The 20182-nt window shown below is 39.8% G+C and overlaps 1 protein-coding gene across 4 annotated transcripts in view; it reads left to right on the top strand.

The window, feature by feature from the left end:
- The window catches only part of NRP1 (neuropilin 1), a 138398-nt gene that overhangs the window by 46892 nt on the left and 71324 nt on the right, over nucleotides 1–20182 (top strand). For all 4 annotated transcript variants that reach the window (XM_042991401.1, XM_042991400.1, XM_042991399.1 and 1 more), the window contains exons 3-4: nucleotides 9349–9530; nucleotides 15771–15998. In XM_042991401.1, coding sequence (XP_042847335.1) covers nucleotides 9349–9530; nucleotides 15771–15998 — 410 coding nt within the window. The remainder of the gene's footprint in view (nucleotides 1–9348; nucleotides 9531–15770; nucleotides 15999–20182) is intronic.

Below are 20182 nucleotides of genomic sequence, written 5' to 3'. Positions count from 1 at the left end.
TCCCAATTTGGCTAAATTGACTGCCTGATGGTCAGGCAGGTGGCACTTCCTTGCCTCACTGACCCCTGTGACACTTTGTGGGAGGTCAAATATAGTGACACATCTTGACAGACCAAAGGTGCCTGAGTGGTTCCTGAAGTTCAGAGCCCAGACCAGAACCCTGTTCTTCCTGCCCCAGATCTCTCCACTGGGCCACGTTATAAAAAGCTCAGTTAACTTAAAAAACTCAAAATTATTCCCTTTGGAGGGCCAAGAGGAGAGGAGCAGAGAGAAGAGAATATCTTTTTAGAAAAAAAAAAAACAAAAAACCTTAAAGATACAAGGATTTAAAATAAATAAGAAGGAAGTAAATGTGTCCAAAAAAACCCCTCTGTCACTTCCTGATGGCTTGACTTGCTATATAAACCCATCTTGAGACAATCCATACAAGTAATTCCTTTTTTTTTTTCCCTGAGAACAGTGGAAAGTTGGCAAGAAGTAAAAATTTTCTATGAAATAGGGAGGCGAACAAGTTGTAAATGATGTTAATATCTTCCAGATGGCACAGTTTTACTTGGGAACTGAGTTTATTGTAATTAAAGGCATGTGAATTTTTCTATAAATACTGAACTTTGCAAGTTTGACACTGAAAGACTCCATCACTTCTGGAGGATAGTTGTTTTAAGGGAGGTGTTCCTTCTCTTCCATTTAAAATGCATCATTGAATTTCATAATCTGAGTTAAATCATAGAAATATTTTCCCATGTGAAGGACTCTTTTTTATCTTCCATTCCAATAAATCTTAATTACGAAGTGAGATTCCTCAGAAATGAGAAATTTTAACTCCAAACATTTTCTATTAAAATTATGTATTTTGACCATTATTTTATACCACATGTCTTGAATTCTTTTATGTATTTATTTTTAAATTAAGCTATTATCACTTTTCTGTCTCCAGACATATGTGTTGGGCAATCTTGGAAGTTCTGTTTTTGCTTCAAACAGGAGAGTCTGGCTCACTCCAGAACCTGCTTTCCTTTTCTCTGCAAGCAATGCCTGTGGGCTCAGGGATCCCAAACCAGCAGCCAACATGACATGAGAACATTAAAATTGTTTCCATGATTGCTCCAATTTCCTAATCCCATCCTTAGTCTTACCCTGTATCTACTAATCTCTGCTCTACCAGGTGATGCAAGTGGATGATCCCTGTTGGCTTCGGTTTCTACTGTAGCTTCCAAGCCCCGTATGTCCTACCAGAGCTTGGTCTGTGTGGTAGGCAGAATTCTAAGAAGGGCCCCCAGGATCTTTGGCCCCTGGGATGCACACACCTTCTCCCAGTTATTCAATCAGCCATTAATCCAGGTGCTGCTACAAAGGGATTTTGCTGATTTAATTAAGTGGCTAAACCAGCAGACCTCAAGAAAGGGAGATGATCCTGAATGAGCCTGACCTAATCAAATGAGCCCTTAGAAGGGACTGAACTTTTCCTGAAGACCATGAGGCATGAGTAAGGCAGATTTTCTGCTGTTGGCTTTGAAGCTGGAGAGGGCCACATGATGACAGGTGCAGGTGGTCTGTAGGATCTGAGAGCAGCCCCCAGCTGACAGCCAGCAAGAGAGTGGGGATTGCAGTCCTGCAGCTACAAGAAACTGAATTCTGCCCTGGTGGTGTGGGCTTTGACAAGGACACCAAGCTCAAGTTGAGAATGCAACCCTGCTGACACCTTGATTTTGGTCTTAGGTTGCCCCGAGCAGAGAGCCCCAGCCATGCCATGCCAGACTGCTGAACTATGTGACCTAATAAATATGTGTTGTCTTCGGCCCCTCTCTTCACGGTGATTTGTTATGCAGCAGCAGGGATCTGTCTATAACCTGCTGGACATTTATTATCTCAGTTTTTCTCCTATGCTAGTCCTGACCAGCCACGGCATCCCTCGTAATCAACTGCCATCCCTTTGCATGGCTCCAGGGAGAACCATTTAATATCTCTTAATTTTACTCCAGTAAAACTTTTTTCTTTAACACTTTCTTTCTTTACTTTTGTAATGCCTCATTTCCTGGGACTGTTAACTCTCATACATATTATTATGTTACTATCTAGTCTATTAATCATCAGTTTTCAATAGCTGCAATAAAATTATGGATATTCATTATAATGACCCTGAGGCATCACAAAAGCTTAAAGATGAAAATTTTAATGTGTGAGATTAGCTTTATGAGTTTTACTATACTCTGATTATTGAGAACAAGTTATCTGACTACCTACATAAAGAAACCCTTACTATACTGAATCAGCAGAACCACCTTCTGGAAAAGATGCTAGGGAGACTGTATTGTGTTGGGATTTCCTGCAGGAGAATTATCTGGAAGCCTGTGGACAAGTGCAAGATTAACATCTTGCAAGCCTTTGAGGAGGACAATGACAAGACAAAAGCGTTTGCAACAGTTTTTGTTCTAAGAGAGGTAGGGGGTTGGCCTCCCATTCACAATCTGTAAAGTCAGTTACAGGAGGCATGGTTTGGCGGAGTACATCCAGCAGCCACTAAGCAAAGCTACCTGTTCTCTTTAGCACCACCTACTTCCCAGCTCTGTGGCATGGGCGCAGCCAGCTGGCCAGGGTTGTCATCCCTGCCCTCTGGACCTTGAGCTCTGTACTGAAGAACTCCAGGGTAGAGAAATGGCAATGTTGATAAAATGCCACTCTCCTTATAAGTGAATGGGGTCACCACTATGTTGGGTAGCTCTGCAACTGAAATAATGCTCCCCCATGCCCAGACACTGTCAAGAGCATATCACTTAGGGCAACTATTCGTAACCACATCATAAGTATAGCTATAGTCAGGCTATGGACTAGAAGTTAGGGGTGTATCAAAAGGATAACTAGACTTGGGGCATATCAGAAGGATTGCCAGAATAGAAATAAGGGAGACTGACTTTTAGAAAGTGTCAGCACAAGTTAAAATGAGGCTTAGCTTAAAGACTCATGTCCTACAATCCTACTTATAATACACAGAGTGCATACAGGAAGAAAATATATATATATGTATATATATATATATATATGTATATATATATACATATATATATTATATATGAAAAAACATGTATCATTAGGAAAAGATATTTAGCATTATTTTAATAAGGGAAAATTACTTTATTAAGTTAGAAACAAACATTAAAGGGGAATATGACAAAATATTAAACAAAACAATTTTCTGTCTATAGTATAAATTTAAAATTTTTGCCAGATTCAGAATGGCTTTCTTAGAAATTGGCACTTCATAGAATCAGCCAGCACAACCCAGTTTCTCTGTCCCTCTGAAAATGTCAAGGGCTCTCTGGCCATGCCCAAGGCTCAGGCCCTCTGCTTGTCCTGAGTTTGGTGTGTTACTACCTCCTTCCTGGGAGGAGTGGCCCAGGCCGACTCCAGCTCTGGTGGCAGTCAGAGGGGCCTGCCTTTCCCACTTATCCATCCTGGGGAGTGCGGATAGGCCTGCATAACCCAGTCTCTGTGCCTGCCCCATCCTTACTGGAGTAATCTGTGTTCAGACCCCAGTGCCAGCAGTGGGGAGAAACCAAAATTTGAGCTGCTATTCGATAACACTCTAGCACCCTCCTCTGTTTCATCTCTATTTCTCTACTGCCCAGGCGGGGCTTGGATTCTAGTCATGTGGTCCCTGAACATCCAGCCCAAGCAGGAGGACCAGGACCAGGACTAGAATAGCTCTGGAAGAGGCCCATTAAATGACCACCACCAATTCCACTGAAACTTTCAACCCACGTGACTCCCTGGAGGCCAGTGGCTCTCTCTTATCTCTGTCTATGTCTGTCTCACACATGCACACATGCACATAAACCTCCATACACACTGATATGTCTGTGTATATAGCTCTAGCACACTGTTAAGAAAAAAATCAATGAGATATTAGTCGATATGGTGGTTTTCTAGCAACAATGACCAGTTGAAAATGAATTATGAGTTGTTAATAAGTAATTCTAAAATAATAAGGTCATACCCATCCTCCACCTCTCAAAATATATGTATGAGAAAGAGTAACAAGAACAAAAATAGGAATCAAATTTGCCCAAAAGTAGGCAATGTCGAAAGGATGCAAATTTCTTCATCTGTGTCTCCCACCCAGTGCTTCCCCAGCTCTGTGCTCCCTCTGGGTTGGTACCACCTGATCAGTGCCTTCCTGGGATCATGGGAAAGACTATGTTAGATAGTACATCTGACAGCACTTTGTAACGTGGAAATTACCATACAAATGGCAAGTATTATTGCCAGTATCAGATCACATCTGATTCATTTTTACTTTCTAATACTTAAAAAAAAAAAAGCACACAGACTTTCATTGATCCAGTTATTTTTTAAAAAGATGAAGCCTTTGATTTATTTCCAAATAAAACCTCATAAAAAATAGTGTTTTCTGACCAAGAAATAAAAAATTATTAGCTAGGCAACAGGATATTGATTTGCTACTTTATATACAGATAGTTAATGCTTTTCAAAATAACTTTTATTTGATTACAAAGAACACTTATCCATTGTAAAAATTTTGAAAAATACAGAAATGACTGAGGAACATAATCTCACTACCTGGAGACAATCACTTATTAATGGCTCTACATACTCCCTTCCATTTCTTTTTCTTCATATGATTAAGAATTGAGAATATACTGTATATAGGGTTTTATGCTCTTACTTTTCACTTATGATATCATTAACATTTTTCCTATGTTATAAAAAAATCTTTTGTTGAATATGCTTTTAGTGGCTGAATAATATTCCATGATATGAATGTATATAAATTCCTTCTTGTTTCCTTCCTGCCTGCCTTATTTCCATTTTCCCCCATTATTCTAAATAAAATTTCAGGAAATATTTTTGCATAAATATTTGACATGATTCCAGATTATTTCCTTTGAATGGATTTCTAAAAATTGTTTTTACTCAATAAGAAGCCATGAACCTTATAATTATGCCTCTTCATATGTCTTGATTAGAACATTGCAAGCAAGCCAGAACTTAGGGGTGAATATCATGTAAAATCACTCAGAAACACAGATACAGATACAGACTAATTGGCTTCTTCTAGCTCCATCATTGTATATTTTTATTTCCAAATCCTTCTCTAATGCTCTGAGAGTAAAGCCCGTTCTCTGCTGGGGAATATGTAAGGTAATTCTTGGACAGCGGTGTAGTAATCGTTTACAGGTTGTTCAGTAGGAATAGCTATTAATGCCTTGTGCAAAATAAACCAAAGATCCAAAGAAACACATTTTTGCAGGTGAAAATTATGTTAGCCAACATCATTTCTCACTCTGGTTTATGATGTCAGGTATCAGGTTTCTCCATTATTAATATACACATGCACGTGGGGGCAGATCCTCTTGGAAGGAGATTAAAAAGACGCCACCACCTATAACCCCCCTTCCTAATCATACGAGAATGTCCAGAAGCTGTGAGGGGCTGGTACAGTAGCTCCCCTGTACAGACAACACCCCGCAGAGGATTAGCTTTCTTCCCATTAGCGGGCTCCACCATGGAGAGTCAGGGGTCATTTGTACTCACCAGAGAAACCCTGACTTGAGTAAAGTGTGCTATACTTCTCTTCAGCACTGCGTACCTATAAAGCCTCTGAAACCACTCTTTACTGACTGATTACATTTCTCATTTCCCATCCCTTCTCCCCCTACTTGGCGATTTTCCTAAAGCCGTAATTCAAACTTCCCAAGAGAAAAAAAAAAATAATCTCTGGGTAATCCTTTCAAGAATTCTTAGAAGGAAATCTTTATTCTTTTATCATTCTTATGGGAAACCTAACTCGTGATTAGTATTAGGACTCAGAATGTTTCACCACACACGTATACCCAGGTAGGGTGAGGGAAGGGGGAGTGTGGGGGCAAAACACCCTTTAGCTTAAGGAATTTGTGCTCCTGGGGCGCCTGGGGGACTCAGTCAGTGGAGCATCTGACTTCAGCTCAAGTCAGGATCTGGGTTCGGGAGTTGGAGTCCCACATCGGGCTCATTGCTGTCAGTGCAGAGCCCACTTTGGATCCTCTGTCTCCCTCTCTCTGCCTCTCCCCTGCTTGTGCTCTCTCAAGACTAAATAAACATTTAAAAAAAAAAAAAAAAAAAAAAAAGAGCTTGCTCTCCCAAGCCCGGGACACTCTTGAGAAGTGCCACCATAGTACCATACCCTAAACCAGGAACCATGGTAAAGTGTCTTTAAGTTGTAAAAGAGTTAGTTCCCAGTAAATGCAGTCTCCTTAAGGGAATGCATTAAGGTAGGAGAGTTAAGAAAAAAAGTGGCAGGATACCTAAAGGGGGAGAGGTTGGTTGTCCTCTAAATATTTAAAAAATCCACGTGACGTTTACATTCCTGTGCTAAGTGGACAGGATGAGGTTTGAGGAAGGGCTTCCCTGGCTGGGACCCTCCAGGCCCCTGCACAGAAAGACAGTGCGCTTTGGACTCAGACGCAGCTTCCCTGTCACCTGGAGCAGTCATGTTCTGGAGCCGGGCTCCAAACGGATGGGCATGTCAGCTTGCTGGCCCCTCCTCTAGCTTCTATGCGTGGGCCCAGCTCCTGAGACAAAGTTCCCGGCTCTCCTCCGGCTCTTCTCCAACGTGTGGGTTCAGCACGAGAGTCAAGCAAGTGGCCCGGCTTCCACCTGTATAGGTCCCCGCCGTCATGACCAGGGATCTTGACATTCCAAGAAGTGCGGCGTTTGCCACACTGGAGCACTAACAGAGCAATGTGCAGCCGCCTGGGGGAGCGAAATTTGCAAACTCAGTATCTCGGGCCTCAGGCCAATGCAGGCTGGGTGCGTTGCTGTGGTGACACATTTAGTCTCTAGGGAGGGATTGCTGGCATGCCTGCTGCATTCCTGGCACCACGTTTGCCAGCAAGAAACTTATGGAGTGGAACTGGTATCAACTCCAGAGGGAGATGCAAGCTGCTTTCTTAACTTCCTTGGCAGTACTACCCTTTGCAACTTGTGCACATAAACCCTCCTGAATATTTACATGAACTGCTATTTGTGACACTCTTTGGGGCCCTGTTGGATGGTGCTTTGAAGGGAAGTGCTAAAATGATAGCAGCCTTCCAGTTTATAAATGTAACTATTGTGTCCCCGAATAATTCAATTTCCTAAAATTGGCACTTAACGATGCAATGACTTATCTCTTGCTGGGAAGAGATTCTAATCCCTCTCCTCCTGTTAAAAATAGCTTTTACTGTTGCCAAGAGGAGAGCCTGGTATTTACTATTAGAAGATATGTGAATTAAAATACTAGCTTCTTTCTCTGTTGCAACTTACTGGCACTATCTTAGCTGAGCTCTCTCCTACCTGGGAGGAAAGGCTCCTCAGAGAAGTGCCCCCAGTTCTTAGGAAAGCCTGACCCACCTCCCTTATTTGTGCCTGGAAAGCAAAATGCACTAAGATTTGGCCACTTAGTATTCAGACCATGTCAAGATTCAAGTAAAAAGCCTATATTGCACCATCACCAGGCCAAACATAGCCAACAGTTCAAACCACAGTTAAATTATAAGCAAACATGGGGCAAAACATGCAGACCTGTCTAGTCAATGAAGCAGTAGAGATAAAAGGAATTACTACATAAATGCCAATGTGGAGGCTTAATGAATACAGAGATGGTGTCCTTTCCAGCTGCCCCCAGTTAAGTGTAAAAGGCCAGTAAGGATTTTGAGCATAATGCTTTCTTCCTCCTCTTCCTCCTCCTCCTCCTCCTCCTCCGCTTTTTCTTCTCCCCCTCCTGCTTCATCTTCTTTTAACATGCAAAGCGTCTCCCAAGGTATTGAGAAATGAACAATTCTTCTGTGCATGTCCATAGTTTTGCAGAGGGGTCAGCCAATGATTACTACTGGAAACATCAGATGCAGCAAAGGAAATGCAGTTAATACAATAATTCACATATGTTAATGCTTAGTTCCATCAATGTCAGCTTTATTTTCTTCTTGATATACACAGAGCTGGCACACAATTTTAACTGATGAGGTAATGTCATTTTTAATTTAGAGAGCCTTAAGCTGTCCACTCTAACTAGTGATATCATCTTTGCAGTTCCCTCGTGAGACTTTATGTAAACATAAGTAATGTGTCCTGGACAGTTTGAAAAGAGATTGTTAAAGATGACATTGGTCATCATGAAGATTTCCCCCACTTTGATCTCTTTTAAATTGCCAGATACAGTTTATATTACTGCCATATTCTAGCCATTCCTGAAATTAATATATCCCAGGACTTTTGAACCAAGTCAAACGCAGAAATAAAATAAAGGTTTGAAATGAATGGACTGTAATGTTTTCATGTCAGTTCTAGAAGAAAAATGGAAGACAGCTCAGATTATCTGGATCCTAGGTGACTTGGTAAATAACAAGAGAGGAAAGGGAAAGGCACTAAGAAGTGTGTAACACCAAACAAACAAAACTCTTCCTATTTTTGAGGGGGAATGCTAGTTTGTTGGAGACGGCTCCCCACCTCTTGGAGGTAAAGAAGCATATGTGTTATCTCAGTACAATATTTAGAATAATATTTTATTGTGACTTCCTTTACCATTTGTCTCCTTAGTGTACTATTATTAAGCCCGATTTTTTTAAAAATCACATCACTTTGGTGACTTGGAGTGTGTCACATTTCCTTTTCAAGCAACAATATTCCTTTAAAGATTCAGGCTGGTGGGTATAAACACAGTAATTTTCCATTTTTAAATAAACCTTTTTCTTTGGAGAGATTATGTTCTGCAATTCAAGTATAGCTTTGGAGAAGATGATCTGTGTTTTAACCACTGTGGATACTGAGAGAGTTTTTCCTAAGAAGTCTGGAGTTTGGTAGAATTGAGTTAAATAGTAAAGAATCTGTTTATTATTCTGTGGCCATATGTTTAGAGAGTCGCTCACAGAAATCAAAGTATTTTTCATGGAGAGCTCCAGCCAAGGAGACATTTTGGATTCATAAAAGAACTTCACAGTTTGAAAAGAATGCATAGCATTATGTATTGACACCCCACCACCACAGACAAAGGAACACAATTTAATAACAGAGAATTGTGCTCGTGAGATTTTTCTTTTTCTTGTTAATTGGTTACTTTAACTGACATTGTCTGCAAGTATAATGGACACCATTATTCTTAATAGTTCTGTGTTGCCAGATGATGTATACAGACATGATGTAGTCCATTTTGATTATTTCATTTTGCTAGATTTTTATCCCTCCGTGTAATACAGTGGTGAATACAGATAGCACTGTTTTCCTAACAGACTATGCTGGATAATGCTGCCTTCTATATCACTGAAATTAAAAGGGCATTTCTCACTAACCTGTTGTCTCCTGTATTTATGTTAGGTATGACTACGTGGAGGTCATCGATGGAGACAATGAAAATGGACGCTTATGGGGAAAGTTTTGTGGGAAAATTGCTCCTTCCCCTGTAGTGTCTTCAGGGCCATTTCTTTTTATTAAATTTGTCTCTGACTATGAGACACATGGTGCTGGATTTTCCATACGTTATGAAATTTTCAAGAGAGGTGAGTGACTTCCTGCAGAACAAGTGTGGCTAAATGTTCATTACCATTGTTTGATTCCATGAATGACAAAGGGAAAAGAAGACAAAGGCATAATGCTTTGATCTTCTTGTAAAAAATTGTATATTCCCATTACAAAACTGTTGGAAAATACTTTAAACAAAGGAAAATTACCCAATGTATGGAAGAAGTCGTGTTTAAAGATTTTTTTAAGTGGGTCACCTGGGTGACGCAGTCGGTTGAGGGTCCAACTCTTGGTTTCGGCTCAGGTCATGATCTCACAGTTCATGAGTTTCAGCCGCACATCAGGCTCTGCGCTGATGGCGTGGAGCCTGCTTCAGATTCTGTCTCTCCTTCTCTCTGCCCCTCCCCAACTTGTGAGCACGCGCGTGCTCTCTCTCTCTCTCTCTCTCTAATAAATAAATAAACTTTAAAAAATATTTTTAAAGTATTTCAGGACTCAAAATTGCATCATTTTAATGTGGTGACCAGTGTTTATAGGGTATATATTCTGTAAAACTCTCTAAGAGCATTTATTCTTATCTTTCTTCAAAAATAAGTGTGATCTTCTCTTGAAGTTTTATTTCTTTCATTCAAAATGTGTGAGTCTCCTTTATCTTAAAGCCATGTACATACATCCTGTTTCATTACAAAATTCAAAACTAGTATTTCCCAGGAAAGGGAAAGCAGTCTACTGGTGTTAGAGTTTCTAAAGCTGCTGAAGGAAGAAGAGGCTTTCTATTAATGTCTGTTAAGAAGAGGAATAGTTAGGGGCGCCTGGGTGGCTCAGTCGGTTAAGCGTCCGACTTCGGCTCAGGTCACAATCTCACGGTCTGTGGGTTCGAGCCCCGCGTCGGGCTCTGGGCTGACAGCTCAGAGCCTGGAGCCTGTTTCAGATTCTGTGTCTCCCTCTCTCTCTCTGACCCTCCCCCGTTCATGCTCTCTCTCTGTCTCAAAAATAAATAAACATTAAAAAAAAAAAAAAAGAGGAATAGTTAGAGAAAGAACCTCTTGGAGGAAACAAAACAGTAAAGCTTTAAATGCCATTCCCCTTAGGAAATAAAGATCTTTCTCCCTCTACAATATAATCACTTAGTAGTAATCTTCTGTTCAAATGGTATATATTGAGATGGATAGAATCTGACAATTCCTAGTCTCCCAGCCTTGAAGAATTGAATGCACATATCAGTCAATTGATAAACAATGTATCTTTATCCAGATGTCACTGTTTTTTACAACAGCTGGTAGATTCCTTTAATGTGTTAAATTTAACCTTCCATTTTAGGTTGGCAGTAATGTGGTGGGTGGGGGTTCCAATCCAGGGACAGAAGCTTAAGATTTGAGTGTACTGTCCTAGAATAGGAGCTTTTTTTAATAGAAAAAAATCTAGTTACATCAATTACAGAGTCTCAGCGGCAACTGAGAATAACAAATAGGAGTCATTAGGAGTTTCTAGGAACATAGGTACAACTTCTTAAAATTTCAAAGAAATCTGCCATTGCCCCATACAAGTATGGATAGATAGAAACAATTCTGCAAACATTTGAATAAATAATAGTATACATATGACTTCAGTATGTACAGCTGATTACATATATACATATTTTCTTGTGTTGAAAGCTGTTTGACCTATTGTAGAAATCATATTGTACATGTATATATATGGACACACACACACACACACGTATCTACATTTGCTCACTTACCGGCATATGGCACTATAAAAGAAAATAAGGTGTCAGAAAGGAATTTAGGAGTAGCCTTTCATTTTCAGTGTTTCTCGAAGATCTGAAGATAGTTGAAAGAGGAGAGAGAGAGAGAGAGAGAGAGAGAGAGAGATCTATAACTAAGTCATTGAGAATTCTTCATATTCCTTCCTAATGAACTCAGCCCCCTATACTTCCATTTCCTCAGAGGTACTGTAATTTCCTTATCCTGATCTCCAACACCACCTTTGAAACTTGAAGCCTTATTTTTTCTCTCTCTTCTTGCCTCTCTACGTCCAATATGGCTTCTAGTTCTTTTGAATTTACATCCAAAAGCCTCCAAGAGTCATGCTGCCTTTCTGCATTCACTACATTAACTGAATAGGCCCAATTTGGGTTCTCCCTATGTTTTCTCATGCTACACACAGCTTCTCAAACAGTCATCAAGCCACTGTCCTCCAAATGCTTATGGCAGGTGTCCATCACCTATTGGGTCAAACCTCAATGTCCCATTGGGTCAAGCTTAAGGCTTGACATCAAGTACTCCCAACCTTCTCCAGCTTCAAATCCCACAGATCCACACCTGGTTTCCTGCCTCAGATAGTGCACTGGGTAATGTCCAGCAAACCTGAATGTGAAGTTTAATTCTGCCTCTGACTATCAATCTGAATGTTCAGAGACTTGGATTCCTCATCTGGTAAATGGATAATAGTATCCAACACAGGTTTATTGAGAAGATAAGTTGAGATGAAAACATGAGAAACATGTAGCCAGTGCCTGTCACCAAAGATGTGTTCAGTAAACAATGCTTATGGATGAAGCTGGTGCCATTAGCTTTCAGAGCCTTCGCTCTCTATCAGTTTATATCCCTTAACCTCCATGGAAACCTGGCTCTGGCTCTTTTCTTTCTTCTTCTCAAAAGCTTTTTTTAATTCTTCTACTTTTTTTTCCTATGCATATACCCAACTTGTCCTCTACACATGCAAGTGCACACACACATACACACAATATACACATAATGCATATTATGTATACACACATATATCCAAGTATGTTTCACTAACCATTATGCTTCTTAATATTTTCAAATTTGTTCATATACGCATATTTTATTTCCCAACCAGATTGGTACCACCTGAAAAATGCAAAGAAAACATCTTTCCCCCCCTCACTGCATATACTATAGTCCTTACAGGTGTTTCATAGAAAGTCATTAACGAATACATTTATGCATACATATACAGGTTCATGGATATTTTTTTTCCTCAAAAGCCATTTAATGATATTATAGAATCCATGAATCTCCTTTTTTTATTTTTGAAAACATACCACCTCTTCCAGAGTGCAGCAATTTCAAGTTTCCTCAAAACACATAAATTATACTAATTATAGTTGGCCCAATAAATGAGTCTTTCACCTGTTGGCCTTGAGGTTTTCTGGCACTAGATTACAGTTCTAAGGAAATTTTAGGCCATTTCTGCATCCCTAAGGCTGCATTTCTCGAAGGCCACCTTTGCAAATGTCAGTCAGCAAAGCCAGTCCCCACCTCTTCCCATGCTTCCTGGAGCCACCCTGGACACCCTAACTTTCTACCCAGGTCCCTCACTTTTCCCTTCTATGTGTCTTTTCCTAGATGGTGAAAGATTGGGCCATCAACCTGAAAATTATTCCCACTCACCTAAAACAATTTCTCCAGGAAACCCAAGCATCACTACCTATCACTCCTCCCCTGTCCTTCCCTTGGTCTGGGTTATCCAGCCTCAACTGCTGGAAGAAGCTGTAGACATTTTCTTTGCGTGTCCATGTGGGGAAGACATGGCATTTATTGAGAGCAAGACTGATCCCTTCACATGTTATTTGGTTATGAGTCTGGATTTTAATAATAATTCCAAGGAGACCATCTTAGCTGTTACCATTGTGTACCCTTATTGTCATTAACAATGAAGCGTGGCATTCTTACAGCCACACAAGGTCCTCCAAGTCTTACAAATAAATCAAAAGCACAGTGTTCACTGGCGGCCAATGCCGTGTGTCACCTCTCACAGCAGCAGCTCACTCATGCCTAGACACACGGGGCTGCTCTCCCTCTCTCCTGTTTAGTGCTTCTGTACTCTCTACAGAGTTCCTTCACCCACTCCTGCCTTGCTCGTTTTTGGGAAGTGCTTGCTCATCTGTGGCAAACCTATGCAACAGTGAACAGGAAAAATATTAAAACAAATGTTGATGTTTACTGGACAAGTAGGAAAATACAGAATCTTGAAGTTTAAAGGGATTTTTTTCCCAAATCCTAAAGCCCACCTCCGATTTGTTATGTACAAAATCTGAAGACTGGGAAGGTTAGGAGGCCACTCAAGTTTACACAGCAGGTTAGCAGTAGAAGTAGGACTGGATCACAGATCTGGTGCTCAACCCAGTTCTCTTCTACTACTCCATGGAATTTCTCCAGTTTTTGTCACACTCCTTAGCAAACCTGGGCCAGCCTTAGTGAAAGCATTGAAATTATTTGATTTTGAAAGTATGCCTTTAATCCCTGTCATTTTTTCCTCTTATTAAATCTTGATCTCACCTGGATAATTTTACCTTTTTAAGAAGGAAAAAATATTAGTACCTGAATTGAACCCCACTGTCAGCTTTTCCTTATAAGGATCTTAAAAAAGCATCCCCCCACCCCCACCCCGCACTGCCCCAGGGAGGAAGCTGGAGGTCTCCAGGTTCACTCTTCCTACATCTTAAAAATAAAATGAAAGGGATTCCAATATTATATATATATATATATATAAATATATATATATATATATATTTATATATATGTGTGTGTGTATATATATATATATATATATATAATTGTAAACTATAATGTCTTTGTAAATTAATGTCTTAAATTGGCAAAGTCCCTGTCATCTTAGAAGCCACCCATGAACTTAGAAACAGAATATAAATGGTACAGCACATTCTGTAATCTTCTTACCTGTAATTGACATGGTAAATGTCACATGTTAGTAACTTTAACCAGAATCAAATAAGTGAGTATCTGAAGCCACCATGGTGAAGGATGAGCCACATCTGTGAAGGCTTTGGAAGGCATTTTAAACAAGTCAGACCTCTAAAGGCCAGGTTTATTGTGTACATCTAGTAATTTTTATTCTTCTGTGTCTCCAGTGCCACGAACATCTAGTATGTACATGGAGAGCAAACAATTGATTTGTTTTCTCAAAAGCCTGCCAGACGCACTGAGGTGGAGATTCAGCGTAGCAATTCTAAACACTAAAAATAGAGATCTGTTGGTTTAATTTAATCTGTATTGATGCCTACGGTGTTGTCTCTAGTACTTGGCTCTGTGGGAGAATATTTAGTTAAGAACACTCTCAACCAACCTCCTTATTAGAGCTGAATCCATTCATGCCATCACAGGGTGCCCATCAGTGAGACAATGGCCCAGGGAAAGAATTGTTGAATTGAATATTCCCAGGTTGGATCTTGAGTTTCAAGAGGATCAAGTCGTTGCTGATTCCCAGAGATCCTTAGGATCCCTTTGAAAATCATAGCAGCGGTGATGGTGATAAGGGGTCAAGTTGATGTGCTCATATTCTTGTAGATGGGCCATTTTCAATGGTGTGGTGAATACCACCCCATTTGCCACTGGACGCCATGAATCAAAATTGTGGTCATTCATACGGTCATAAGGTCAACTTGCACTATAGGTGTGTATGAGCTTGACCAATTTAAATTACCAATTACCATAATTTGTAAAGTGTTGAAAACCCTGAATAGTCACTAAAATTATACACTATAAATAGACACATTACACACCCACACATGTATGTTAAAAATAATTTTAGAATGGCACTGTATCTGATACATTGGGGAAGGCAACAATGTCAACATTGATATCAAGTGACTTCTAGCAACACGGCCTGTAATCACAGTTTATCGTGCCCTCACTAACAGCCACACTTTACCGGCACACCTGTGTCAACACCACTCAAAATGAGTCACTCACCCTGGATACATGTACGAATTACCTTTCACATTTAGTTTGTCAAAGAGGCATAGGTCACATCTGGCAGAGTTACTGAGTCACTGGTGTAGGAATCTGAAACCCAAACTCCCTCCACTGAATTCTCTCCCTCGCCTTTGTAAATGTTCTATTTCACCAATAAAGGGCTGTCAGCCTCAAGATTTAAAGATTTAAGCTTGAAGGGGCTATAATTATTTCTCTAGGGCTCTGTCGAGATTTCTGTAGCTTACTCATTCATTGTTCCCACATGATTTGATATTTGTCATTTTTTTTTCTCTGAAACAGCAGAAGTTTTTAAATTGCTTCACACAAATGGAAAACTAAGGTGAACACAATAAATCTGAACTTGACTTTCCATACCTATCACTCCTATAGTAAGGCTGAGTAATGAGTGATTTGGAAAGTGACTATAATCGTGAGCTTTTGTTAGAAAGATATGCTGCCTTTACCCAGGTTATTTGTTGGTGAAGTTGTGTGAGTGGGATTTTCACTTTGCTCTTTCTTTTCTTTTGCTTCTAGGTCCTGAATGTTCTCAGAATTACACAGCACCTAGTGGAGTGATAAAGTCCCCAGGATTCCCTGAAAAATATCCCAACAGCCTTGAATGCACTTATATTATCTTTGCACCAAAGATGTCAGAGATTATCCTGGAATTTGAAAGCTTTGACCTGGAGCTTGACTCAAACCCTCCAGGGGGGATGTTCTGTCGCTATGACCGGCTAGAAATCTGGGATGGATTCCCTGATGGTAAGAAGGGCAGGAAGCATCCCCAAAAGGGGAGAATCTGGGGGAAGGGCACTGAGATCCTTTTACAAGTGTCATGATACATGCATCATTTTTTAAAAAAATAGTTCAGAAGGAGGAGATAAAACAAAGCAAAATGGTAACTCTCTTTATGAAGAGTAGTGATGAAATATTTGAGCTCAAAAGACAGTAATTATCTAGTCTAATTTCTTCAATTTATAGGTAAGGAAACTGGGGCCATGAACGATTATACATGGTCTCATAGCTATTTTTGTGATAGAATTAGGACCAACACATGGTTTTCCTGACTAAAGTATTTGCCTCATTTCATTGACCTGCCTACTGGTCATTAACTCACAGACCTGAAGAGATCAGTTAAGTCAAACAATTCACTTGACAAATGCAGAGACTAAAGACCAGAGAGGTTAAGTACTTGATACAATTTTAAGGGTGAAATGGCATCCATTATGCGGTTACCAAAAATTTAGAAATTTAGAAAAAGAAAGAGGATGTTTGGACATTCCTAATTTAGACAGATTCCTTATCTGCTCCCTAGGGAATTTTTATCTTTGGCAATTTGAATCATCTCAACACATCATCTCTATACATTGTTTTTATCATCTAAATTTATCCTACATTTTAAAATATATTTACTGAATACCTGCCATGTACCAGGCACTGGTCTAGCTACTTAGTAACAGAACAATCAAAGATGGCTGCCCTGCCCCCCACCCCCACCCCCCCCACCCGGAGTTTCGATTCTGCCAGGGGCCATTGGACAATAAACAATACACTTACAGATGAAAGAATTCTGTCCTTGGAATGCAAAAAGTGAGAACTTCTGTAAACAACAACAACAACAAAAATGAAAGAAAGGAAAGTAGAGTAGAGCAAAGGCATGAAAAGTACTAGGGTTAAGAGACGGGGATATTTAGGTTGAAATTTTAAATAAGGTGGTCAGGTTCGGCCTTATTACAAAAATGTCATTTTAGCAAAGATTTGAAGGAGGTAGGGGGCAGGGGGGTGGCCATGTAGACAGCTAGATGAAAGTTTTCCATTTCTATCCTTGTGAATTAGAAGGTGAATGGCAAAAATACACACCCAAATCCTGAAAAGAGGGAGATAATATCAAATAATTTGTTGCAGCTGCATTGCTTGTCTTGTGTTTAGTCTGGTTTAATATTAAGATTTCTCTAGAGAACACACTCTACACAGATCAGGAAGGGCAGCTTGGAAGTTCTTACGAATCATGCAGTTAGAAATATGTAACCACCTATAAAATAGAGTCAGATATTATGATCAGGCTGGAGGAAAGAATATTTAAATAAATATTAAATTGTAAATGAAGGGCAAGTATCATGTGAAAGAGATTGCCTTTGCCTTTGAAATGACATTAAAATTCTCAGCGTAATTCAATTTAGCTATGTTCCTCAACAGTAAACAGCAATGGAGATAAACTGGGTTTAGAGAAAGCTTATATTGTCATTGCAGTAAGTGGGTGAGTTATCATTGGTGTAGTTTCGTCTTTGCTCTTTTACTATATAAATAGGGTTATGATGATCTTATCGAAACTCTTCATTAAGTAATGAGATTTGCCCAAACAGAGTGCTGATTGATTTCTAAGTATTCAATCTGATAATTAGGAAAACAATATTATAACAGTATTGTAATAATAGTTGGAACATTTAATAATGGGTTTATTTGTTCACAACCCAAATTTGCAGCCTTCCATTCTAGAACTTACATTTAAATTGACATTTGAAAAGGAGGTCCAATCAACCAACTTATTTAGAATAATTTCAGAAAGAAGCACATTGTTATTAGTGTCAAGGGTTTTTCAAAGTAGTAATTTTCTGGCTCTAGAAAATCACTGAGTTGAAGCGAGGAACAATTAACAATAAGAGTTATCAGCCTTGCAATTCACTAATGTTTTAAACTACGGTGCACTTGACTTATTCCCAGAGAAAACTGGCCTTGGAATATGGAAACTGTGTTTGTATATTTGTTAAAATTTACCTAGCCTTGTCCAGCCTACACCAGCATAACAGCTCTCTCCTTTTTAGGCAAAAATGACAGACTTCCCCTCCTGGGTTTGTCAGTGGCACTAGAAACATTTTTGTTATAGTAGTTCAACACATACAGTCCCTTGCCAGCAAAATTGCTTTTACTCTTTGATATCCCTTCCAAAAACAACAACCAGAAGGCGCTGAAGGCTTTTAACCATCGAGTGATTTTATGTTGCCTTTTATCATACACATTGAATTAGGTGACTATGTAATTGAAAGCTACCCATTGAATAGGATTGACTTTGAAGAAAAGCAGTTTACTCCCAAACTCAAGTCGAGGTACGCATTGTTGTGAATCACACATCTCTGTCTATCACTCCTTAAGCTCCATGGATTCGGAAGTAGCGACTCTGTAGTAATTGGTGGAAGTTTACATATGGTTTGTGAGCCATGAGCTGAGCACACTGCCCGGCCCTGGTGGATATTGCAAATGTTTGTGCTGAATTCTGGAGCCAAACACGAATGCTTAGCTCACACCACATGGGCACACATGAAGTCAACTCTCCCCCCAGGCTTTAGCTGCTGTCGTTACCTACATTCCAAAAACTATCAACTATTTGAGGAGTAAGTTTCATGAACGCTAGATTGAGCTCTGTTTGGATTTTATTGACTTACTGTTTATATTAAAATTAACTTCTGGGGCGCCTGGGTGGCTCAGTGGGTTAAACGTCCAACTTCAGCTCAGGTCATGGTCTCACAGTCCGTGGGCTCAAGCCCTGCACTGGGCTCTGTGCTGACAGCTCAGAGCCTGGAGCCCGCTTTGGATTCTGTGTTTCCCTCTCTCTCTCTGCCCCTCCCCTGCTCATATGCTGTCTGTCTCTCTTAAAAACAAATAAAAACATTTAAAAATAAAAAATAAAATTAAATTAAACTTCTAAAATAGAAATGATATAAACATAAAATTATAAACATTCCAAAATGTAAATGACATAAATGTGCAATTTTTTTTTTTTTCTGGGGAAAAGTTGCCAAGTCCAGATATTCTCCAACAAAAAGTTTATTATTGTAGGAAAACAATACCTGGTCTATTTTGTACTTTTTCGAAGTGATTACCTTTTTTGTTTAGTTATTCAGAATGCCTCCTTTTGAAAGTCTGTCTTTATAGCAGATTGCTGCCTTTATTTTTTTGCCCCCCACCATAGAAAGGGAACAGGAGACCAAACTGTCTCATTCTGAGGTGAGAGATTGGAGAGATTAATTATTGGAGAAATTAATGGAAAAATACAAATAACAGGGTAATGCCATTCCCAGTTGCAGTTATATATTTTAAATAGCACAAATACTTTATTGCCTTCACACCTGGAAAGATATGGTCACTATGCACCTACTGTCCCCCCAAGAGATTGTTTAGCACATATTGCTTACTTAAATTCTTCAGTAATGCAATTGCTGAGTTCCACTTCTGTTTTTGTGGGTTTCCATTCATCTCCTTGGCCTAACGGAAAGAGGAAATCCAATAGCTGTGTTCATGTAAATACACAAATGAGCACATGCATGAGATAGATAAGTACTGTGCCCACTCTTGCTCAGATCAATATTGCATTAGCTTGCTAGGCTAAGTTCTTGCTGTTGTTCAGGAAAATTCAATACTTCTTTGTCTTATAGTCGAAAAAGCCTTTTCACTCTCATATCTTGAGGGCTCCTAAAGAGAGTTGCACACTGCTATCCGGGGGCAAGGTTCTAAAGGACAGAAGGCAGATTTACCCGGCATGTCTTAAACATTATAAACCAGTGAGTCATGGAGACTCTCTAAATTATGAGTCTGCATTAGACAAGTTCTCTTCTGTTTGCTCTTTCAAAGAGACTCCCCCTCCCCGCTCCCCAGAGGAATGGAGTGGTGGGGGGAGGGTGGAGAATCTGCAGCCAGAGCTTAAGGGGTTGAGTGTGGCTTCCCTTGTGCACTTGTATTCTTGGCGGGTCAATGGCTGTGGTGATCAGAGACCGGCTCCAAGGACTAAGGCTGTAAATGTTTGCCCACAAGCTAAAGAAAAAGAAAGTTATGAAACCACAATAATGGAATTTAAATGAGGGGAAAAAGTGAGAACCTATGAATGGACTCTAGGCCTCTCATTAAGATTGTAAATCAGAAATGGGATTCTTTTCAAGGAAAGGAAAGACCAG

The sequence above is a fragment of the Panthera tigris genome, chromosome B4 (genome assembly GCF_018350195.1).
Source record: "Panthera tigris isolate Pti1 chromosome B4, P.tigris_Pti1_mat1.1, whole genome shotgun sequence".
Classification (NCBI taxonomy): domain Eukaryota; kingdom Metazoa; phylum Chordata; class Mammalia; order Carnivora; family Felidae; genus Panthera; species Panthera tigris.
Note: the sequence above shows the minus strand (reverse complement) of the source record. Positions and strands in the feature narration are given on the sequence as shown.